Below are 25260 nucleotides of genomic sequence, written 5' to 3'. Positions count from 1 at the left end.
CAATGTTTATAGCAGCACAATTCCCAATAGCTGGACTATGGAGCCAACCTAGATGCCCTTCAATGGATGAATGGATAAAAAAAAGTGGCATTTATACACAATGGACTAAAAAATAACAAGATCATGGCATTTGCAGGGAAATGGTGGCAAATTATGCTAAGTGAAGTTAACCAATCCCCAAAAAACAAATACCGAATGTCTTCTCTGATATAAGGGAGGTGACTCAAAATGGGGTAGGGAGGAAGAGCATGAGAAGAAAATTACCTTTAGATAGGGAAGAGAGGTGGGAGGGAAAGGGAGGAAAATGGGAATTGCATGGAAGAGGGAAGGAAATCCCCTTCATTATACAGAATACAGGTATGAAGATGTGAGGGGGGGAAAAAAAAGAAGTGGGTCACATTAGATTGGGTAGAGAAAAGTGATGAAAGGAGAGGCGAGGGAAAGGGGGGAAAGAAGGACAGCAGAATAAAATAGATATTATTATTGCTTTGGTTATATACGTGACTGCATGACCAATGTAATTCTGCAACCTGTACACTCAGAAAAATGAGAAATTATATCCCATCTGATTCAAATGCATGATATGTAAAGATCATTGTATTGTCATGTGTAACTAATTAAAAAAATATTTAAAAATGAGATGGTTGCGTGGTAGACAAGAAATTAGAACAAAGAAAATGGCAATAGGGTTACACGTGCCAAGGACAACTGTCCACTGGCCAGGTTGCAGTTTACTTACCAATGTTATATGAATACAACTAATGTCTAATTTTGAGTCTCCCCTTTACAGGTGTGCAAGGCAGACCATTTTCCCTTAAGTTATAAGTCACATTCTAGTGATACATTATCTTTAGCCATATTCTGATCCCTCTGAGCCATAAAAGAAAACATTCTGATTTTATAATTTCTATATTTTTAAAAGTATTATCATACCATGTTCAAGGAGTACTAAAGAAACAAGCAACTGTTTTCTTGATATAATTTTAATCCAAAAATCATGTTCTTTCGAATGTATTCTTTTTAAAATAAAGAGCAGAAACAGAATTAATACCTTAAATCGGCAAAAGGGATTTTCTTGTGTGAATTCCACTGGTGGAATATTATTATTGAAATATCCTTTTCCTGTTCCCCAAAATGCCTGCAGTTGATTCCATTTTGCCAAAATAGCATCTCTTTCATCTCCCAATAGTGTCGGAGCAGAAAGAGCACTTGCAGTATTTATCAGCTGGTTGGACTGGGTAGGAGCTTGGGCAGGCTGACTGAAGAGACCACCTAATGCTAAAAACAAACAAACAACAACAACAAAACCCAATTCAAATCCTTAGATGGGATAGGCAGAATAATGCCCCTCCCCCAAGATGTCCTTATCCTAATCTACAGACCCTATATATGTGTTATCTTACATGGCAAAAGGGACTTTATAGATATAATTAAGTTAGGTGTACTGCAATATGGAGATTACCCTGGGATTATCAGGATGGGTTCAGTATAATCATAATTGTCCTTTGAGATAGAAAAAGGAGCTCAGAGTCAAAAGTAAGATTGGAAGACGCTATGCTGCTGACTTTGAAGATGGAGGAAGGAACCACAAACCATGAAGTGTAGGGAGATTCTAGGAGCTGGAAAAGGTAAGGGACTGAATTCTCCCTGAGAGCCTCCAGAATTTATCACAGATCTGCCATCACTTTAACACAGTGAAACCCATTCCTGGATTTCTTATCTTTAGAACTGTAAAGTAATAAATTTCTGTTGTCATAAGCCACCCTGGTAATTTGTTATGGCAGTATAGGAAAATAAGACAAAGGGACACAAAACAAGTCTTAAATACTAAACTTGCTTTTTCTAATGACGATAGCTTAATACAATTAATTCCATCACTAAAACTGGACCCCCCCCCAAAAACACCCATATGAATATGAAAAAGTAAAGTTTTTGAAGTTACAGGATTTTAAAAAAACAATATTGCTAATGTATTTCAATAATATAAATTTCTATAATATAAAATGTTTCTATAATATAAATAATATAAAATAATTCTAAAAATCATTATATCACTGATTTAATATGTAGTGAAAAGACTAACATAGTCGGCATCAGGATGCCAGGATAAAGCTTTAGATAACTGTGTAACTTGGAGCAAGTCTCTGGGCTACAATTTCTCCAATGTAACAATGGCAAAGTTGATAGAGCAGAAAACTATTCCCAAAGTATGAGTTAAGAAAGCTGTCAAGCTTGGGCTGGGACGCATTCATTCACAAAGCCCTAGGTTCAATCCCTAGTTCCAAAAAAGAAAAGACTAAAAAAAGACATCCCCCACCCCCCGCCCCCGGCCAAAATAACAAAGAAAGCTGTCAAGCAAGAGCTGAGTTACTACTACATGGCATTAATTCACATAACAAAAAAGTTACCTTTTGATGATCTGATTATATCAAAAGTCTCAGGTTGTTGCAAACAAAGGAAAGAAAAAGTCTAAGTTTATCTAGCTTATTAATAATATATTTTCTTTGTACTTAATTTTGATCATCTTTTTTTTCCTCTTAATTTTTGAGATGAGGTTGCAGTATTACAGCCCAAGTTGGGCTTTGGTAGGCTCAAGTAACACTCCTGCCTCAGCCTCTTAAGCAGCTGGTACCACTGTGCTTGGCTGGTTCTATTTTCTTTATAGCAAATTATACAGGTTTGCTTTCCATTTATATCAGCAATATAGATCTTCCTTAAAATTTTAACTACATGATGTTAAAGAGGAAATAGATTTAAGAAAACTTCTTAAAAGGATATGTAGATAAGAAAAAAAACAAACATGAAGACATTACCAAAATGACCTGAGTTTTAGAACACTATATCTGACATTTAAGTTCTCTCTCAGCTCTAAAGAATGAAAAGTATCACCAAGGTTTGTAGGTCTTCTACAGAGATAGAGAGGTGCTCCTGTTACCTACCATCCAGAAGAGTATTATTAGTACCCAAACGGGTACATAAAAATTGGAAAGAAATGGACTGGAAATCAAAACATGAATCCTGGCTTATTATAAGCTTACTTTTTAGCATTGAGTAAGAAATTCCAAGGTTTTTCTTCCTCAACTTTAAAAAAAAAAATTTTAACATGTTAATGAACATTTATTTTATTAATTTATGCTGAGAATCAAGCCCAATACCTCACACAAGCTAGGCAAGCGCTCTACCACTAAGCCCCAACCCCAACTCCTTCTTCAATTTTTCAATGAGAGAAGATCTTTACTGATTTATATTCTGCCTCTCCTTTTACATTTCACACTGGATTACAGTCACACTAGTCTACTCAAAATTCACAAGCTAGAAGACATTAATGAACTCAAATTACAAAATCCAATAGACTCTCTTCAAGCCTTAACGTATCAGATTTCTTATATCTTCCTACCTTGTCAGAGTCCTTTTGCCATTATTTCTTTAGCTACCCAAAGAAAATCTTTTTCATTGAACATACCACACCTTTAGAATTTTTTTTAATTTGTTCTTTTTAGTTATATGTAAGAGTAGAATGTATTTTGTCATATCATACCTACATAGAGTGCACAGCCATTTTGGGAGGCTGAACATGTTATGGTCATTTAGAGTTCTTAACAATATTGTCTCTCCTGGTCTATGTGTAAGTGCACATGTGTATGTATGTATTTCTTTATTATTTTTATATATATATATATATATATATATATATATATATATATATATATATATTTTTTTTTTTTTTTTTTTTTTTGTGGTACTGAGGATTGAACCCTAGTAGAACCTTCCACTGAGCTACATCCCTAGCACCTTTTTTTTTGGTACTGGGGATTGAACTCAGGGGCACTCCACCACTGAGCCACATCCCCAGCCCTATTCTGTATTTTATTTAGAGACATCTCACCAAGTTGATTAGTGCCTTCCTTTTATTAAGGCTGGATTTGAACTTGCAATCCTCCTAACTCAGCATCCTGAGCTGCTGGGATTATGGACTACCACACCTAGCCCCAGTACCTTTTTACTTTATTTACTAAGTTGCCCAGGCTAGCCTTGAACTTGAGATCTTCCCGTCTTAGCTTCCCAAGCAGCTATGATTACAGGTGTGTGCCACCAGGTCTGGCTACATACAGTGCATATGTGTGTGTGTGTTTACCATACCTTCATGCAACAAATGTGTCAGATAGAGCTATATACTAAGGATACAATGGTAAATAAGACAGATGATATCTTTTAAACAAATTGAGCATATCATAACAACTGTGATAAGTTTCTCAGAGAAGAACAAAGGCTATGAGTACTAAGTAAGGGAGTAAATAAAGCCTGAGAAAGGGAGTCAAGAGAAATCTGTCTAATTGGAACTTGTCAGCTAGGCCATGAGGTAATAGTATAGATAAACAGAATGTGCAAAATCTCTGGGGAAGAAGAAACTGGCAAAAATTTTAAAGAGTACTGAAAGATGTGGCAGGGATAAAAATAGAATGAGAGTATCAATGAAGTACTCCCATTTCCTAGAAACGTGACAAGGTAAGTGAGCATCAAGAATAATAATGAGCCGGGTACAGTAGCACTCTCCTGTAATCCCAGCAGCTTGGGAGGCTAAGGCAGGAAAATTACAAATTCAAAGACAGCCTCAGCAACTTAGCAAGGCCCTAAGCAACTCAGCGAGACTCTAAGATACAAAAATGGGCTGGGGATGTGGCTCAGTGGGTTCAACCCCAGGCACCAAAAATAATAATACTAATAATGAATGCAACTAACTGAAATATATTTATTAAAGTCCCCACTTTCAAATGATAATTTTAAAAAGATCAAAAATCTAAAAAATTCCAACTCACTGGACACTACTGGAAATAAGGCCACTAACTCCTTACAAAAATTTGTCTGTTAGAATTTTTCCTGTCTTTCCCATATAAACTTTGTATCAGGGTGATCAAGTAGGCTTGGGGAAATGAAGAAAAAATTCATTTTATAGAGAATTTCAGTGAGGAAGAAGGAAATTAGAAAATTAACATTTTGTAGTTTCTCATAAAATAACTCTAAGGCAATGATCACCAATGAATGAAGCCATCAGATTAAAGGCTGATGAGGAACTTTATAAAGAGATCAGCTACTACCACATGAACCCACTAATCAATTTTAGCATTAGTGAAAGCTGGATAGCCTCCCAGTGTGATGTAATATGAAGTACATAACACCACTGCCAGGATTCTTGCCCACGAGTCTAACCTGAATCTAAGCAAGTCTCTAAAGTTAACTTCATTTATCAGAATTATGAAGGATGAAGCTAAATAATACAAAGAAATAACCATTAAAAAAATCCAGAATGGGGGACATTTCACAGGACAACTGGCCCAATTTCTGCAACAGTTCCTGAGAAGGAGAACAAGAAAGTAGGAAATTCTGTATACTAAAAACCTTAAAGAGAAGACATAACAAGAAAATTAATGTGTGGACCTTATTAGGATTAGAAAAACCAAATGAGAAGCTGGGGTTGTGGCTCAATGGTAGAGTGCTCACCTAGCACACGTGAGGCACTTGGTTTGATCCTCAGCAGCACATAAAAATAAAAGTATTGAATCCACCTATAACTACAAAAAACAACAAATGAATAAAACATTTTGGGACATATGAGGAAATTTGATTATGGACCAGGTATTAGATAATAACAAGGAATTACCATGGGTTGGAATGATATTCATGGTTGTTTTTTATTTTTTTTTTTTGTATCAGGGATTGAACTCATCAGGGACACTTGACCATTGAGCCACATCCCCAGCCCTATTTTATATTTTATTTAGGGACAGGGTCTCATTGAGTTGCTTAGCACCTTAATATGGCTGAAACTAGCTTTAAACTCACGATCCTCCTGCCTCAGCCTCTCAAACTGCTGGGATTAAAAGTGTGTGCCACTGCGCCCTGGATGTCCACGTTTTTAAAGAGAGAAACATTAAATAAAGGGTGAAATGATGTGTTTAGAATTTGCTTTAAAGTATTCCAATTTTTAAAAAAGGGGGAAAGGAGCTAGATAAAAACAAATGTAGCATATTCTGACTTGATGACTCCAGGTTGCAGATATATAAAAAACAGTAAATGTTCACTGGATTCACTGAAATAATAACTGACCTTAACTATTTGACAGAGTAAACAGAAACTAGATTAGTGTGGGCTAAAAGGAAAGAGCACTAGAGGGTGTACTCTAACAATCATTTCAAGTAGTTTGTGAAAGGGAGAAGAGTGATAGTTGAAGTGAAATGTGAAAGTGTGTTTTTTTGTTGGTTTACAATTGTTATTATTGTTTTGAAGAGGAAAAAAACAACTTCAGGTTGTTTTCGATAAAAAGGACACAGCTAAAGAAAAGTTGAAGACTTTTTAAGGGTTGGGGAACGTAGCTAATGTAGCTAGAAGAATCAACAGCACAAAGGCCCCTCTCAAAGATAGGCATTAAGAGATGCACAGCACAGGTATAAGAAGAAAAAACTGCTTACAGATGGAGAAAGAGATTTAAAAGTGGGGAAAGTTGAAGGAACTGCAATGAAGGATTCCATCTATTCTTTGAATTGGGGGGGTCAAGGCCATCTGCTAAACTGAGAACAGAGAAATTTGAGATTTTTAGGAAAATAAAGGTCCAAAATAACTACCATAGAAAGTGAGAGAATAAGTTAAAAATAGAAAATTTGTCTGATTACCAAGCAATGCTGAGGTCCCAACTGAGATTGGTGATACAGAATTTATAGAGGTTATACAATCTTCTGTGTGATTTTTTTTCTCAAGCACTATTTGGTTGGACAAATACACAGGCTTGGACTTTTCCCCCGCTAGGCGAATGGGAAACATTGCTAAGGGAATTTAGCATACTGACAAGAGTCACTGATATGTAAGACCATGCAGTCTAAGCCAGTTAAAGAGATTATATCAAACAGACTTGGGAGCTAACCTAAGAGGTGTGCAAAGGTCAAAGATGGAAATATTTAAACATCAATAAGAATAACTGCATTGGATTAAAAAATGCTTGAGTCCCTGACCAAAAAATAGTCAACTTTGAAGAATGTTAGGGAATCAATTCTGAAAAGAGTAATAAAGGGAAAGAATCAACCAAATAGATGAGATAAAGTTTTGCTTTATAGATAACTCCAACAAACAAATGGAAGAGAAATCAAGGTGAAATAGCACTGTTTCTTACCCCTACTGAATTAATGGATCTAGGTAATGATCACCAATGGCTGCTAACATCATACACAAAGAAACAATCAGATATTACATGCCCTTCTGATGATGAATACACTACCTAAGAAATAGTCTTATAAACAAAAATCTAAACTATCAATATAAAAAAGCCCCTGGATCCAACTCAACTACTAAGAAATATAGAGGACGTGTTAAACCATACTACAAGAATGCAATCAGGGGAATGAGATTGATCAAATTATGTTATAAACAAGTATGAATATGGCATAATGAATCCCACTATTATGTATAATTATAATGCACCAATAAAAAAATGCAACCAATAAATTTCTAAACAAAAACCTAAGACAAATAATCTGATGTCTTCAACAAACTGAAAAATAAGAGCGAGCAATAAAAGGAGAACATACAGAGATTTAACACAGGCAATCAATACTATTACACACATGAGAAAAGAAAATGATAATAAAAGAGGACTATAGTTCCTCTGACTATGAACAAAAAAGGTGGTGGACTTCTGAAGTGGGTAGCCAGGGTCATCTCTCCAGCGTTCATCTTATGCACACTTCAGTAAGCTGAACTCTTGAGTAGTTTTCTGTATTATTTTTAACAAAAAGAATTTAATGAAATGATCCTATACAAGGGACCTTATGATCCTAATCATGTCCATCAGTTTTCTCCACAGTTGCTATCATACAAACATAAAAAGTAGCTTTTGGACTCCTTGGAATGTTTATAATTCTTCAAAAAAAAAAAAAAAGAAGATAATTCACTAAAGCATTTTAAATGATATATTCAATAATGTTAGCTATTATTGTTATGGCTTTATAGTTGAAGATGAAAACCTTATACTTACTATTTTGCTGCTGTTGCTGCTGCTGTGTGTTAAATCCTCCAAATCCCAGTCCAGTTCCCAAACCAGTACCTAAACCAGTACTAGTTCCTGTTGTTGTGCCAAAACCAGTACCAAATCCAAAACCTTTGTTCTGAGTACCACCAAAGAGTCCTTTGAATGAAGAAATAAAAATTGGAATTGCGTAGGTTAAAAAAAAAAAAAAAGTTGTCCTCTACCACATTTACTTTAACAATGACTTCCGATGGTTTCTTACCAGTAGTGCCTGTGTTAGTTGGGGCAGAAAAGCTGAACGCAGAACCTGCAGTTGTAGATGTTGTACCAAATCCTCCAAACCCACCTAATTAAAAAAGGATAAAAATAGAAAGAAAGATTCTTTTCTACATATAAAGGCATTTTTTCAAATTATATCATAAGTAATTGCTACACATAAAGTCAAAATATATTGATCTAAATTTTCCTTCCTCTACTTTCAACATTAATTTTTTAAAACTATACTACTAATCAATAAGTCAATATATAACAAGAAATAGCAGCTAAATATTTTAAATAGAAATATCACATATAATATCTTCCACCTAAAGAGGTGATTCTTTCACAGCTGAGAAAACATATAAGCCTACTGCCATAACTCTAAAATGATTATTACGCATTTTCATTATTAATTATTATAGTTATTATTACTTTGAGATGTGATCTCACTATGTTGACCAGGCTAGTCTCAAACTCAAGATCCTCCTGCCTCAACCTCCTGAGTAGCTGAGATTACAGGTATGAGCCATCATGCCTGGCTCTTACATGTACCTTTTTTGTTTTTTGGTAGCGGGAGTTGAATTCAGGGTCACTCCACCACTGAGCCACATCCCCAGCCCTATTTTGTATTTTATTTGGGGACAGGATCTCACTGAGTTGCTCAGCACCTTCCTGCTGCTGAGGCTGGCTTTGAACTCACGATCTTCCTGCCTCAGCCTCTTGAGCTGCTGGGATTACAGGTGTATGCAACCGCACCGGGCTCTTACATGTACTTTTAGAGTAGGATTGCAAATTCAAATGTCTGTAAGATTTAGACCAATAAAATTAATGAGTAAAGTAGACCAGATGTTTTCTGAACTGTTTAAAATGAAGTTTTTTAAAATGACAGCAGTTCCTAAATTCCAGCAGATTATTGTTGCAAAAGAATGGTAGTTTAGTAGATCATAATACTATTCCCATTTCCCCCCAAGAGTTAGAAAATCTGAATTTTCTACACAGAATTTACAGTTTTTGGTTTTGTGTATGTGTGTGTTGCTGGGGCTCAAACCCAGGGCCTTAATCATGCTAGACAACTACCCCTGCCTTCATTTATAGATTTCTAAATCTTAATTCAATTTCAAATGTTTTAAAAAATAGTGTTGTGGGAGGTTGAGACTGGAGGATTACAAGTTAGAGCCCAGTTTGGATAACACAGCAAGACCCAGTCTCACAAAAAAGAAAAAAAAAGAGAGAGACTGAAATTGGCGAATTAATTTATATCTACATTATCTTATATTTCTATTTAAGTCCATGTCAAGACTAAGCAACTTTTCAAAGGAAACATACTACTATATAAGAATGTGTTTCTTAATGGAAGAAATAAGGGGAAAAAACACAAATGGAAGCAGTGGCAGGGAAGATGAGCAGAGCTAGCACCAGTCTCTGAACTACAATGTGGAAACTCCAACAAATTTCTACTTTAGGCAGTCTAATAACAAAATTAACCTTAACCATATCTAACAACATATGAATGGAATGGAATAGGAGCCAATCTAAAATCATTTCGTTTTTACTTATTGCCAGTTTTTAGCTGATTATCAATGTGACGGCAAAAAAACTTTTAAAGTATATATTTGAAATATTAATACCGAGTTATAACACAGGTTTTCTGAGCTAACTTTAATCTCATGTTCTTGTAATAAAACTGATTCATCAGTATTGCAAAATAAAAGATATAAGAAGAAAAAGCAATTTGATATCACCATTTAATTCTGATTTGGAAATTTACTCAGAGTAGACTGTGTTTTGCATGTATAGACACAACTAAATATTCTATTAACTTGGAGGTTTATTGCCATATACTGCAAACTAAATGATAAAAAAACCTTAAAGTATTAAACACTGTTCTTAATCTTTTCATTACTCCTCACTTCCACAGAATAACTTATGATATAATCTGAATTGCCTACACACTGAAAACACAAGTTAGTGACTTATCATGTTCCACAATACCAAAAATGTTTTATTGAATTAGTGGATCTGCATGGACACAAAATAAGAAAGTAAAAAGAGTTTCTACCAGTCCTTTGCTGAAAACTAAATTAGTCAACATATGAAAGGCACTGAAACATCATTTTATTATCAAAACTCAAAATTAACCATGATAACTCCAAATCAACATTAAATCAAGCGAATACCAACAGGTTTATTTATTGTTGTTGAATTATGAGCTGGGTGGCTTTACTTGGAAACACAAACTTCAAATTAAGGTTTGTTTTACCCAGTGCCAATTTTAAGCAATCGGGAAAGTAAACATACCAAAGGACAGTAATTAGTGTCCACTTCAAATATATCTTAATGATAACAGGTTATTTTATCTTTGGAATTTAAACTATTTCTCAAACTGTTTTCAGATGCTAAGGTAATAGTCTTATTTCAATAACAAGTGAATGAACAAAAATACATAACTTTCCAAGCATGTTTTAAGAAGTAAAGAAAGTTTAAAAAATGCATATAATTGGCATGGGCATAAAAGGCATAATGGATGAAAAATTCATATACGAGCAGCTGAAAAACAAGATTTTTCTATGGTATCACTGTATGTAAAGTATACATAAATCTATTTTAAATTCAGACATATATTATTGTTTGTCTTGAAAAAATTTTGATGAGCTTCAAACAATCCATAAACAATCTTCATAATTATCTTTTTGAATGCAAAGACACCTCGTCCACCTTTTAAAACTCAAAATGTTATCTAATAAGTTAAATTTCTCTGAGAATTTCCTAAAAATCCAGTAAAGATGTGGATAATTTTTCCTATAATTATATGTCTTATAGAAATATATCCTAATCTGATGAGTTGACCAAAGAAGTACATTATTTTAAAAGGGTTATAAAACAAGACTTACTGCTGTTCGTATAAGACTGTTTCTCTTGGAAACACAAGAACAATAAAATGATATCCCAATGAAAAATGCAAAAAAAAAAAATGAAAAATGACTGCAGGAGTCCAAGAATTCCAGGAAAATCAGCCTGTCTGGTGAGCTTACAATTTGAAAGACATATCTAATAATTTGGAAGATATAAAAATTCATTCCAAATTCTTATTTTATTCGTTCAATGAAATGCAGATTTAACAAGGGAACATTATAACTTGCAAGGCCTTCCAAAACCCACATAATTTAAGACAGTCACAACTTGATAAAAATGTTTTATTTTCGATTTTCATTAAGAAATAAATTTCCTTCCCTTATTAGACAAGTCACTGTTCTTTCCCAAACTCTGGAAACCACGAAATATTCTTGGACTCCAGCTCCCAACACTCGTTTATGACCCGCAGTTATCTACCTGCACTTGCCAGACTGTTACCAAAATTGAACGGAGTCGCCGAGGTAGTAGAAACACCGAAATTCCCAATATTAAAGTTCACTGCAGGATTAGCAGTTAATCCGAAACCCCCAAAATTAAACCCACTGGCGGTGGAGTTGGCAGTCTCAAGCCCACCAAATCCTGATAGGCGTGCAGGCAAAGAAACAAAAATTTAAAAGGGGGAAGGGGAAGAAGAAGAAAAAGAAAAGAAAGTAAGATAAGGATTACAAGATTCAGCAAGGGATTTCACAGAAGTGAACAAACCTACTTCGCTTCAAATAGGTTGAGAAAGCAGAGGAAATGGGGACACAGAGGGAAGGAGCAGGAGCGTGAATTCCCTCGGCGAAGACCACTAAGGGCTTAGGCACCGCCCCCCACTCCGCCCCAGGGCTAGGAAGAAGGAGTCTCCGGGCAGCACGGGGCTCCCCAACCTTATACTCGCCAGAATCAGTGTGTATTCCCGCCTGGCCGGGAGGCTGATGCGGAGAGGAGCTGGGGGTGTCGGGTACGAGGAGATCGGAGCGGTCTCCAACCTCTACGAGTAGAACTCCTCATGGGCGGGAAGCAATCCGCGGGAGGATGGAGCCCCCGGGGACCCAAGCGCAGGGCGCGAGATCCAGATAGGGCCTCGAGTACCCCAGCGGCCTCCTCAGGAACCGCCTCCACCCGACCTGCGGCCGCCCACCCTCTTCCATTGCCCCCCTAAAGTGTTTTGCGCGGTCGGGAGACCCACGATCTCCAAGCCCGCGTCTCGGACCCGGGGGATGGACCAAAAGCTTCCCCAGTTCCGAGAAGGTCCGGGGGATAACTTACCCGCGGGTGCCGCGGTGGCTGCAGCGGTGCCCGAGGTGCCCGAGGGAGCCCCAAAATTGAAGGCCATGTCGCGGGAGCCGGGAACCAAACCAGAGCAAAGAGCTGCTCCCGCGACGCGACGCTCAGTACGCTCCTCTTTTCCGTCCGGAAGAGAAACCACCAGCCGTACTACCGCGTTCCGCCCCTTTCGGGCCTAGCCGAAGAGGCGGGAACAGACCCTGGGCGTAGTGGGTGGAGAGTCGAAAGGGAACGCCCAGGACCCGCTCGTTTCCGGGGGTGGGGGGTGTTTCGTGGCTTCACGTGGCGTGGAGCGTCACAACTCAGGAAAATGCTGGAGAGCTCGCCAGGATGTGCAGCCCTCCTGAGCGCCCTTAGAAATTGCCATAGCGGGGTTCTTTGGAAAAGTTCTGCAGGGGCCGAAATTGTTACTGTAGAGATGGGCGGTCGGCCGCTTGGGATGAGTACGTGCTGGAGAGTACATGATGCTGACCCACTAAAAAGAGGGCCTGGGATCTGGGGAAGGCTCCCTGAGGAAGTGATGTTGGAACCCAGTCCTGAAAGCTGAGTTGGAGAAGCAGAGGCAGAAAGAGGAGGCATGTCGGAAGAACTGAAAGATAATTGTGTAGTGGCAACACGTTGTGTGTACCATGTGCCAGGCAGTCTGCTTATCATTTTACACTATTTTAATCCTTAACTGTCTAAGGATACAGTTGACGATTATTCCTATTTTATGGTGGAAGTAACAGGTACCGGGGAGGTTGTACTCTTGACCCATAAACAGAAAGGTGAGCACTGAGAAGAATAGAATGGGCCCTGCTGAAGCCAGTGAGCCTTGTAACTGCTGACATCTGTGCCCCTATTAGTCCTCCCAATAACCTACAGAAGAGTCTGTTGTTAAGCCCTTTTGGATTGAGGTTCAGTTACTAAGCAGATTACCCAAGCTACCCCAAATCACCTTGCTGGTAAGTTTTGGAGCCTAATTTTGAACTCAGGTTTCTTGCCTCCAAAACCCAATTTTTTTTAAATTATAAAGATATTTAGACAGAACAAATTTGAAAGTAGAGAAAAGAGACAATATCTCAGAAAGGAAAAATAATAAAAGGTAATGACATGGCTTACTTGTGGAGAGTTCCCACATAATCCCAGTAATTATGATCTAGCCAAAGTTATCACCCAACTCCCTACTGGAAAGATGGGGGAAATAGAAAAAAATATGGGGGTATAGGGAAAATGGTAGGAAAGAGCCAGTCTTCATCCTTCATAGATAGGAGTCCGGGTAATAGTAAAATTTTCAATTTTAAAATAAATAAATAAACCTGAAAATATACAAAGCAGATGCTATCTAGAGTCAAGGGGCTAAATTTTAAAAAAGAGAGACTAAAAGAGGTACCACTGTGTGGTTTTTTTTTTTTTTTTTTAATACCATACTTTGTAGAATTCTGTATGTGCTTGTATGGATAATTTTAATAAAAATAAAAACATAAAAGCCCATGTATCTATCAAAAACTTAACGAATGTCCATTGCTACTGCTAGGAATTTACCTTATAAATGACTTGGCAAAAGGTTATTCAATATTGTATTACTTTAATGATAAATGATTGGAAACAGGGATTTGGCTAAATCAATTGTTGACATTTTTTACAAAGGGGTATTATTCAACCATAGACTTGGAACAAAAAGAAAAGCTCTTTATGCATTAATAAGAAAGCTCTCAAAAGATAAATCTCACACATACAGGTACAAAACAATTCAGAACAACTATAGTATGCCACAATTTGGGTTTAAAAAAGAGAGAGCTAGAAAATATAAATATACATATTCAAAATATTGCTGGAAGATATACTTTTTTAAAAAAACAATATTGGTTGTATCTGGGATAATGAATTGGGTGGCTAGGAGATAGTAGTAAAGGAAGACTTTTCACTTTTTGAAAATGTAAAAAGGTTACTTATTTAAAAATTAATAATATTAATATGCTAACAGTCATTATTGCCAGATTCCTAGTGAAAGCCATGATATGCAGGTGAGGATGAAGACTGAAAAATGATTGGTTGATGCAATGTAAAGGGGAGGGAAAGTGTCTATCAGGAATCTCTGGTTTCTGGCTTGAACAACAAGACAGATTGTGATGCCATTTCACATTTTGGAAAATGAGTTTTCTTTACTTACTGACTTGAGGACAAGGTGACTGGGGATATCCAACAGGTGTTTGGATTTGAGGGGTTGAGATCAAGCAGAGAGATTCATGTGTAGATTATAATTGAAAGCAGGGAAATAAATGCTATTATTAGGGAGAGAGTATGAAGGGAGGGAGGTTTCAGTTGTGTACCTTTTGTTTTGTTTTGTTTTGTGGTGCTGGGATTGAACCCAGTGCTTTGTACATGCACATACAAGGCAAGCACTCCACCAACTGAGCTACATCCCCAGGCCTGTGCACCATTTTTAAGAAGAGAACCGAGACCCCTCATGGGAGCCTAAGATAGAGTGTCCAAGTCCAGAACTGTTAAGGTCTGTAAACAAGTCAGGATGGCGCCTGGCATTTTGCCAGAGGGAGTGGTTTGTGAAGTAACTCCAGTGAGCCATTAAGTGTGGAGATTCCTTATTGGTTGACTGATGTATCTAGTTTATGTTAATTAAGATAAGCTGTGTGGAATGTATAAATACCTCTGTTGTCCTACAATAAACAGCTCCCACTCCTGCTGTATCAATGTACACAAGTTGTTCCTCACCCTCCCCCCACCTTATTTTGCTGCAGCCAGACTGTGGCACAGAACTTTGCCTATTTTTGTAAAATACAGCTTTATTGGAACACAGGCACATCTTTCACAATTGTTTATAGCTGTTTTCAGGCTGCAAACAGCAGAATTGATAAGTTATGGCAGAGCATAACTAATGCCAGCATGTGGCTGGCAAAACCAAAACTATTTTCTATCTGGTCCTTTGCAGAAAAAGTAATAATCCCAACCTAGACTTCTGCAGTGGCCCTTGTAGAGTGGTGAGCAGGACTGTCTGAGTGTGATCCAGGCAGTTCATTCTGGGTCACCTGGAAAATGAATTAGCTGTGGCTGGAGTAACCCCCTTCTAGTAAGGAGCACCCAAACTCAGGTTCCCATGGAACCAATGCCATCTCCCCAGCAAGATTGTAACATTCTAGGGACAACTGGCATTCCCAAATAACAGTAAACCAATGGCAGTCCAAATTCAAACCACCTGTTGCTATGACTGCTTCTTCATGCTTCTCCTATTGGAAGGAGGATGAGCAGGGAGACACATTCTCCTTACAGAGACCACTGTGACCCTCAACTTACTTCCCCATGGGCTAGCAGGAGGATGGAGATTCTGTACCTTCTTTTATTCTGACAGTCCTCACCTTGTATATTTTAACTTCTCCCCCATAAAACCCATTTCCTTAGCCCATGCTATGTGGCCTTGTGGAATTCACCAGGAAGGATGGCATATGACAGCTGAAAACAGAATACCTATCTTCCCTATCAGGGGGGACATCAAAAGGACCCACTTGGCACTACAGCCTTCTAGCATTTCTCTGCATTCATGTCCACTTTACTAATTCATTCTTCACCTGAAGCTACAATGGGTCTTTCTAAACAAACCTGTTATCTCACTTACCTTCTCCTCACAATCCAGTTTAAAATACTTCAGTAACTTACCATTGGTCTTAAAATAAAATAAGCCAAAATACCAAAATCTTTATATAGCTCAATGTGACCCAACATGACATGGCCCCTCCTTTCTCCACAGCCTTAGCTTCCCATTCTGAACTCCAGCCAAACATCTCAAGTCACTTGGAGTAAATATGCTTCTTCCTGCTCTTGGGCACATTCATTCCTTCTATCTGAGATGCTTACTTTGCATGAAACTTAGTTGAATTATTACATTTACCTGTATGATCGTTTGGTTACTATTTTTCCCACTAGACTATAAGGTTCATGTCTCTTTTTTGGTCATATAGTGGATGCCCAATAAAATTAGTTGAGCACATTTTTAGGTATAATGTAGAAAAGTCAGGCCTTAGTACCACATACTGTATGATTGTGTTTACATTAAATGTGTGGAAAAGGCAAATCTATAGAAACAGAAAGCAGCTTAGTGGTTCCCAGGGACTGGGTAAAGGGAATGACTGTAAACTGGCATGAGAGATTTTATTGAGATGATGAAAATCTTCTAAAATTGTACAACTCAGTAAGTTTACTAAAGATCATTCTATTGTATATTTAAAAAGGGCGAAATTTTATGGTGTGTAAACTATGTCAAGGTGTTTAAAAGTTTAAAAATAGTTGAACAAGTGGAAGAATATAATTGCTGGAAATGGAACTTTCATCTTGTGATACACGTACACGTTTCTGGTTTTTGTGTTCTACACCTTTCACCTTATACCATACTGTCTTAATTATTGTTCCTGGGTATGTTTTAATACCTATTAGCCTTTTGAATATGTTTTCTGGATTTTTCTACTCCTTGATTTGAAATAATTAGGCTTGGTATGTTACAAAGTTCCATGTGTCTTTATATACCTTTGGTTAAGAAGATATAGATTTAGAGGATCCTCTCTGAAAGCCTTCTGGTTGGACCCCAAAACTGAAGGAGAAAAGACTAAACATATAACATTAGACCTTGCCTTCTCAGCCAAAGGGATTAAGCCCTAGGCTGGAGAAGTGGTGGATGAAGACTGGTTTCTGTGTTCTTCATGGGCCTGTAACAACCTCTAAGTGAAGTAGGGATGGAAGGAGCAGGAAAAGCCCAAAGCCGAAGGGGCAGAGCCAAGACTCCTGGGTTACTGAGGACCTCCCTTCTGTCCTCTGGTGGCATTTAGCTACTTTGAAAAATGGGGAGAAACTGTACAGAGTCTTACTATCTGGTACACAGTAGGTGCTTAACAATTACTGAAAGAACAAATAAATGGTGCGATGCTCAAAAAAAAAAAAGATGATGATATAGGTTCAAGGCATTCCCCTTGTGACACAAACCAACTGAAATTGGATTTGGGATTCCTAGGAAAGGCATATGCTAGGGACCACGTCCTTGATGTACAGGGACATTTGTAACACAGAGCAAGGAACTGTATGACTGATCTGGATCTTCTCTGATTTGAGGAATAAGATTGCAATATTGAGAAGGGAAAAATTTTGAAGATGATCTGAATTTTTGGACTAATGATAGGAATAATAATTCCTAATATTGGAATTATGGAATAATAAAAGCCCTGATGTCCCTAGAAACAGAAGCTTCAGAACCTCTCCAGTAGCTTTCTTATCCTCCTGAGCACTTCTGGGTGGATTTGTCTGCATTTTACTTTCGTGTTCCTGAAGGCAGATTTGAGATAAGGATATTAGTGCAGATAGATGATTTGAGAGGAAGCAGCAGCTCAGGCACAGGACCAGTGAGGCAGAATGAGGAAATGCTAATAGAAAGCAACTCCCACGGTGCCCAGTCCTGGTTCAGGAGCCATGTTGAATAAGCATGGGCACTGCTCCTCTGTGGATTAGAACACTGATCAGCTCATTGTGCCTTCTTTGATTTAGGGTGGCTCTTGTATTATTAGCTCTCCCCACATTCCTTTGGGGCTTCCAAGGGCTCTGGAGAAACCCCCGAGGCAGAAAATCAGAGTATGGGACCAATTGAGGGTAGCCTGAAGGGGTGTGCCTCAGGGCTGCATCTGTTAAGATGTATTTTTCAAGAGAAACTCCATAGACAACTGGACATCAGATGACATATGATTCTCAGTGAACTTTTATATAAAGTTTTTTATTAGTGAAATATTTCATTGCATTAAGGGTAGAAATAAATCAGGCCAAGAATCAAATGAAATAAACCAACTGTATAAGATACATGAAGAACATTCTGACACAAGCAGTTTACTCCAGTAGAGGGCCAACTATGAGGGTCATTTTTGGCAGAATTCATGTCTCAAGCAATTTAAATTAAAAATTAGTCTCCCTTAAGTAAAAACCCCAATAGGGGTTAGTTGTGTAGTGCTTATTCCACTTGACCATTGGTGATCTTTCTAGAACATGATGAAATAAAGTCTAATGGGAAGAGCCAGGAGCTAAAAGTGGCAACGGCCATTTCCTGCCCTGTGCTCAACTCCCAGTTTTCCCTGTGTGCCATGCTGTGATTACGGCAATGTTGACAATCACAAAGCCTTTGGGGTCTTTCCAAGATGATGGCTGCAAGGGAATAAGCAAGAGGAATAGTTTGCTATTTTCAACCTAAAATCAAATAGGTATAATCATTCTTCTTAACCAACCTATAATTTTGACTATAGTTTATGGATTTGCCACAGACTTTTCAGAAGGAAAATATCAAATGTAGTTTTAAGTTGTCACTGTTAAGAATCATGGCACAAAAATATAATCAATGTATATTTGGTCTCCTTGCCTATATGAGATTTAGTCTAAATGTGTACATCATTTATAGTATTTAAAAGTCTTCTCACAGATGTTCATATCCTGAGAATAGAACCAATGAGTATATACTGGCCTATCCGTTTCATTAGTGTGGATAAGTAGATACATGATGAACAAAATATGCCAATTATATAATTAAATATTGATAAATATTTAATGTAGGTATTTGGCATTATTGAAGACCAAATATATTTGATATAAATTTTCATGTTTTGATGATTTGGGGTATCTAAGGTTTTTATGTTGATTTATAGAAACGTTTGAGTGTATAATGAATTGCCCCTTCAAGAAGGGAAACACATTACATATTGCTTTAGTCTATAGAGAAGAAAAATTTGGGCATGTAAATTAACGTGATTTATTACTTCCCTGTAGGGCTAAGAAACTATGTAAGTGAAATCCATGATTTTTTTCTTCATTTGCTTACAGTGAAATTCAGTTTTAAACAAATATCAAAAAAATCCCTTCGAATGATTCATTTGTTAGGAAGTTCTATAGGTACTTTGCCAGATAACTGTATAGGCTTCTCAATTAAAAATGCATGGTGAACTTTGAGAATCAAAGAAAATACCCTTGAATCCTGAACACTGTGACTAATGATGATTCCCAATCTTCTGCCTTTGGTTACACTGAAAACCAAGAAGTATTTTGAAGAGACTTGTCTCTACTTCTCATCCCAAGGGGACCTTTCTTTAAAGCACATTAGGTGTAGTACTTTACTCGACATTCTGTCAGCAAATGATTGTCGCAGGAAATGTAGGGCATTTTCTCTACTCAGTGAATGACAGTGAGCCACAAAACACTGGAAGAAACTGAATCTGAGGAAAGAATTTATAAAAAGTTTCAAGTTACCAAGAAGACTGCTGAAGAAGAAATGTCTTTCTAATCCAGACAGACTCCCTGAAATTTATGTGTAACTTAGGCTATGGATGGGTAGATTTTTTATATTCATAATTTTACCCAAAAAATCACTCAGTAGTATTGAGTGGGGGATCACTGATTACATCCTCCCAGAAGCATCTTTCCACATCAAGATAATTTTGACTAAAAGTAAAGTTAACTATCTACAAATATCATAACTAGCATTTAGTTCTACTCTACATGAAATATCTGGAGCTATCCTCACCAAGCTTACTTATGCATTCTCTTTGTTCACAAAAGTACAACTGAAAAATCCTTAGGAGCATATCACTATCCACTCATGGGTACCACCTCACGTGATCCCTTCCCTGCTTGATTCCCACACAGTATGAATGTAACCAGAAGACCATGTTATTTTCCTGGAGGAATTTGAACTGAAGACTAACATGAAATGCAATATGTAATGTTTTAAAGAGGAAATCAAATGCATTTGAATAATGTACTGGAAAAGGTTATCATTTACCCTGTATTCGAAACTCTTATTTACTTTTGTTTGGGGAGTGAAGTGGAGGAATACAACATAAAGTAGTATATACGTATTTTGAGCACAAAATTTGGTGAATGAAACATATTGACAGGTAGTATTAACAAGAGATGCAGAGACATTATATCTACAACTGGTCACAAAATTCTGTAGCTACCCAACAACAAAAAATGACTATACAAGAGTTTATTAAATACTTGCTAGACACATTAAAAAAACAGTTTCAGAAACCATGTGATTTTCATGAAGCATAATGGTCAGCCATGTCAGTCTGCTCTTCACCTCTGGCCAACATGCTGTCTTCACTTGCCAGCACTGTCTTCTCTCTCCTAACAGGCGAGGAGTCTACGAGGATGTGGAGTTTCCCCTCATCTGTTTCAGGACAGTTCACATGTTCCTTCACCAAGCTCAGGTGATGGTTAAATTTAGTTAGGTTCGTATGAGTGGTGCTCTTTCATCTGCTGTTCCCTGAGATACAGAAGAGAGACAGAAGGGAAGTCAGGTGTTCATGTCAGAAACTGCCCCATATGTGAAGAATTGGGGTTGGGTGGTAGGTGGAGGAAGATGGAGGAAGAGAGCCTAATAGTGTGATCAGTAAGTGTGGCCTGGACTAACACAGAGAAGGGTGCTTCTCTCGTATAGGCGTGAAAGTGGTCAGAAAAGGCCTACTGGAGAAGGTTATGTCTGAAGCTTCTTAAGGGGCCCTTGAAGAAGCAGTCTAAGAGAAGAAATGTGAGTGGATTCCATTCCCACCAAGAAAGCCTCATTCTATCCCCCTGCCTTACTCGACACACTCTTCTTTGACACACTGCCTTGCTTACCATTTGGTCCATCAGTAATGTAACCAGGAAATCATTGTGCTCCCACATGGAAAGCCCCAGAATCCATCCTACTGAGCCAGCTAATGGCCCTTCAATGAAGCACAGTTGAGGAATCCTCTGGAAAGTTAACCAAGTAAGGGACAAAGAAGTTCATTTAATCAGTACTCACCTCCTCCATGGATCCCTGTCCTCGGCAAGCCAGCCAGGTAAAGACCAAACCAAAGAATACACCCAGTGCCATGATGATGTAGGGTATGTTGGTGATAATCAAAGTAGTGTTAATCACAGACTTTAGTCGACTAGCAGTCTCTTTATCAACGAGAACACTCTGCGAAGCAAGAACATAATATTCCCTTGATGACTAAGAATCAGGAGTAATGGTTTTCTTTCAAGTCACAGAACACAATTTGGTTATGTCCTTTTGTTAGCAAGCCACATATACTGAAAATTGATTTATATATTAGAGTAACCAGAGGGGGAATTTATTCATGAATATCTTTTCTCCTGAAAACATATGTTACTCTTAACATAAATTATAAAAGAGTGAAAAAGAATTCAGAAATGCTGAGATAATGTATTTTGTATCAGATAATTTCTTCAAAATCTAGCTCAGCATTGCTTCCTTCCAGAAGTTACCTCTGGCCACCTCAGACCTGACAAAAGGCCTGTTCTCTAGACTTCCTCCTCACCCTATGGAACCTCCATTTGTTGTTTCTGCATTCCCCATCATAACTGTGGTTTACCTGTTTATCTCCCAGTGACTGTAGGGTCAGTGAATGTAAGACATCTCAGTCACCTCTGCATTGGATATAGCACCCAGCACAAAGAAAGTGACCAGTTAATCCTGGTTGACTCCATGGATGAATGAAACACTCCAAAAATGGTGCATGGAAAGTGTCATTTCTCTCTTGATTCATCTATAGTAATCAGGACCAGATGTCTTAACAGAAAGTGTTCAGGTAAGTTGTAGGGCTAACTAGAATTCCAGAGTGTTTTCAGCATGCAGTGCAGAGGAATTCTCATCTAGTGTCATGGATGAGGTATCTAAAGACCATAATCCCATAAAAACTAAAGGCAACAATTCTGACTTAATTTGGATTGGAGTGAGTCATAAGATGGAATGGCGATTCTTTCAAAAACTGGCCAATACCCCTCAGGGTCAGAATTTCCTTATTGGTAAAAAGATGTTGGGGCAGGAATCTCCAAGGTCATTTCCAGGTCTAATATTTCATTTTTCTAGAGAAGAGAAAAACTGAACTTCTAGGAGACAGCAAAAGCAAAAGCTTTTACTCAATGTTTTGGGATTAAATCAGGTATTTAACAAAAAAGCAAAGCAAAAGCTAGGGGGAGAGCACTTCAAAAATGCCACTCTTCTGAACTCAAACTGGCAGGAAATCATCTGTCTGTACTGTCAAAAAGTTCTATGTTTGTGTCCTTCCCCACAAACAATGACAATGACAATTCCTGGAGCGATCTCAACCAGGTCCTCTAAACTGGCAAATACTGCCTGAATTTTTCCTATGAAACAATAAGGCTTGTCTTAGAACTGTAATCATAATTTATAAACATGACCACCAACATAATGCTAAATGAAGAAATAAAAGATGCAAACCTGTATCTATGGTATTATTTCAATAACTCATAATATCAAAACTAGAAAAATACTTGGAGGCAACAAACATCTGAAGATGTCAACTGTCCTCCTCAAGGACTGAAAGGCTTATCAGTGCTTTACTTTGTACACTTTTTTTTTTTGTCATTTCCCAACAGTTCTACAAAGGGCACAGGTTTTACTAAATAGAAAATATTAATCTTTGTTTAGTTGTCTCTGGAAAAAATTTTTAGAAAACACTGAGAAATAAAAACGATACCTTAAGTGGGTATAGTGATTTAAAAAATTCTTTTCCTTACTAATTTCATTAAATTTTCTATGAATAACAAGTATTTTAAGGAAATGGAGAGAAATAATAAAAACTTTTAAAATGCAACTGTTAATAATAGAAGTTTACCAATCAATAATCTATTATTATTTTCTTTTTTTAATTATTTTTTTTGCACTACAATTCTTAATATACCTTTATACCACAATTTATCATATCTCTGATTGTATATAAGGTATGTTGACACCAAATTCACATCTTCATACATGTATTTTGTATAATGATGAGCGTCTCCTTCCACCATCCATGCTCAAAAATTTATTTAAGGAGAAAAACTTACATGTTTTCCCCTTCAAAACTAGATGAAAGAGGGGAAATGAAGATATGTAATCACAGTAAATCAGATACGTGATTTTAAAGAGAGTTATCACAGGGGTCTTAAACTGACAGGGTTTCAAAGAAGGAGGCAGAGACTTAAGACATATACATGAGCTCTGGCTATTCTGCTTCAGCAGAGCTGGACAATGCCTCATTTCACTTCTGCATTTTGTTTCTCACATAACCAGTTCCAGAAGGGAGTTTTACCCAACTAATGTTCCTGAGAAGGAAAAATTCTGTCATTTCTCCAAAACTCCCAGACACAGGCATTGCCATGTAAACATTTTTAAGAGAAATTTTCGGAGGACAAACAGTTTTAAAATCATCTTTCCTCCAGCATGGTGGCACGTGTCTGTAATCCTACCCACTTCAGAGGAAGGAGGATCACAAGTTCAATGCCAGTCTGGAAATTTAATAAGCCTCTCTCTCAAAATACAAAAAAAAAAAAAAAAGGGGGGGGGCTGGGGGTATAGCTCAGTGATAAAGCACTTGCCTAGCATGTGCTATTCCCAGAACCCGCTCCTCTACAAGTATCTTTCCCCACTTTTTCATATCTTAAATTATTCAGAGCTACAATAGAAGACATTATAATGGAAGTTTTCCAAGATTAGACAGTTAAAACATACCTGTGGCTCCCTCCCTCTCAAAACTTACCTCATTGAGATACATCACTGGGAAAACCATGGTTCTAATGTCTCCTGTTTCACTACAAAGACAAATGATGACATTATTTAATAGTTTTCCTCATCACCATAGTACCTTCACCTGGAGAACATGTTTATATGAAAATTTCAGTACATGTTTTTCATTAAATTACTGGAATTTACAGCAGACTTCTTAGTTATGTTTGCAAACATATCAATCATAAGTTATATTTCAGTGTGTCAGTCTAGCAACTCCAAGGGTTGCACTTAGATTATCATTTTATTATTATTATTATTATCATCATCATTTTATCAAAACACAAATCACTGAAATTAAACTCATCAAAATGATCACTGTTCTCCCTAGAATCATCACAAGAAGACTATACCAGATAGAACAATGCCACTGTTCCTCAGAAAGTTTTGTAACTAGGCCACTTAAGTACTAACTTTGAAACAAGAGTCAACTAAATGTTTTTCATGTGCCAGCTTTGTGATGGGTGTTTTGAGGACATTATTTGATTCCATTTTTGATGGAAGTCACATGCAGAAGGCATTAATAAAGATTTACAGCTGAGAAAATTACAGCTCAGAGAAGATAATTTGCTGAGAATTGCCAAGAGCAGGTGGTGGAGCCAGAATTGTATTCCAGATTTTAGCTACTAAATTATATTGCCTCTTTAATACATATATGCAGGGTTTTTTTGTTTGTTGGTTTGTTTTTGTTTTTTTGTTTTTTGAGACAAAGTCTCACTATGTTGCCCACACTGGTCTTGAACTTTTGGGCTCAAGCAATCTTCTTACTTTTCCTGCTTTAGCCTCCCAACTACCGGGGACTAAGGTACACTCCACCATACTTGATTGAGAAAGCATATTCTTACAAACCCCATTTGCTTCTTAAAAAGAACCATGACATTAAGATTAAATCCGGTGAATTCAATGGGGGGAAACAAAGCAAGATGATAGATAAATAGAATAAGACAGTATGTATAGTTTTGCATCCTGTTTTTCATTCAACATTTTATCATAAGCATTTTCGCATAGCTAAAAAAAGTCCCATTGAAAGTTTGGGCAGGAGGTTATACTTAAGAATTCTATCTAAGGAGTGGTTTAAAGGTGGAAAATGGGAGGAAAAGCCTGGACTCAAGAAACTCTTTTAACTGTCCAAATGAGACTTTTGGCTGGCCCCAGATGGGAGCAGAAACAGGGAAGGGATGGCAACCAGAGTCATGGTGTATGATGGGAAAGGCTCGATGGAGTAGGTTAAAGC

At 37.4% G+C, this 25260-nt stretch overlaps 2 protein-coding genes across 2 annotated transcripts in view; both read right to left on the bottom strand.

The window, feature by feature from the left end:
• The window catches only part of Nup54 (nucleoporin 54), a 30317-nt gene extending 17760 nt beyond the window's left edge, over positions 1-12557 (bottom strand). The window contains exons 1-4 of the mRNA XM_026413675.2: positions 12437-12557; positions 8277-8360; positions 8024-8173; positions 1052-1278 (exon numbers count right to left, since the gene is read on the bottom strand). Coding sequence (XP_026269460.1) covers positions 1052-1278; positions 8024-8173; positions 8277-8360; positions 12437-12503 — 528 coding nt within the window. The 5' untranslated portion in view covers positions 12504-12557. The remainder of the gene's footprint in view (positions 1-1051; positions 1279-8023; positions 8174-8276; positions 8361-12436) is intronic.
• A 5622-nt stretch (positions 12558-18179) lies between these two features.
• Scarb2 (scavenger receptor class B member 2) overlaps positions 18180-25260 on the bottom strand; it is a 59467-nt gene continuing 52386 nt past the window's right edge. The window contains exons 10-12 of the mRNA XM_026413664.2: positions 24001-24052; positions 21258-21416; positions 18180-20735 (exon numbers count right to left, since the gene is read on the bottom strand). Coding sequence (XP_026269449.1) covers positions 20697-20735; positions 21258-21416; positions 24001-24052 — 250 coding nt within the window. The 3' untranslated portion in view covers positions 18180-20696. The remainder of the gene's footprint in view (positions 20736-21257; positions 21417-24000; positions 24053-25260) is intronic.

This window comes from Urocitellus parryii, chromosome 10 (assembly GCF_045843805.1).
Source record: "Urocitellus parryii isolate mUroPar1 chromosome 10, mUroPar1.hap1, whole genome shotgun sequence".
NCBI lineage: Eukaryota > Metazoa > Chordata > Mammalia > Rodentia > Sciuridae > Urocitellus > Urocitellus parryii.
This window is presented reverse-complemented; position numbering and strand designations above follow the sequence as displayed.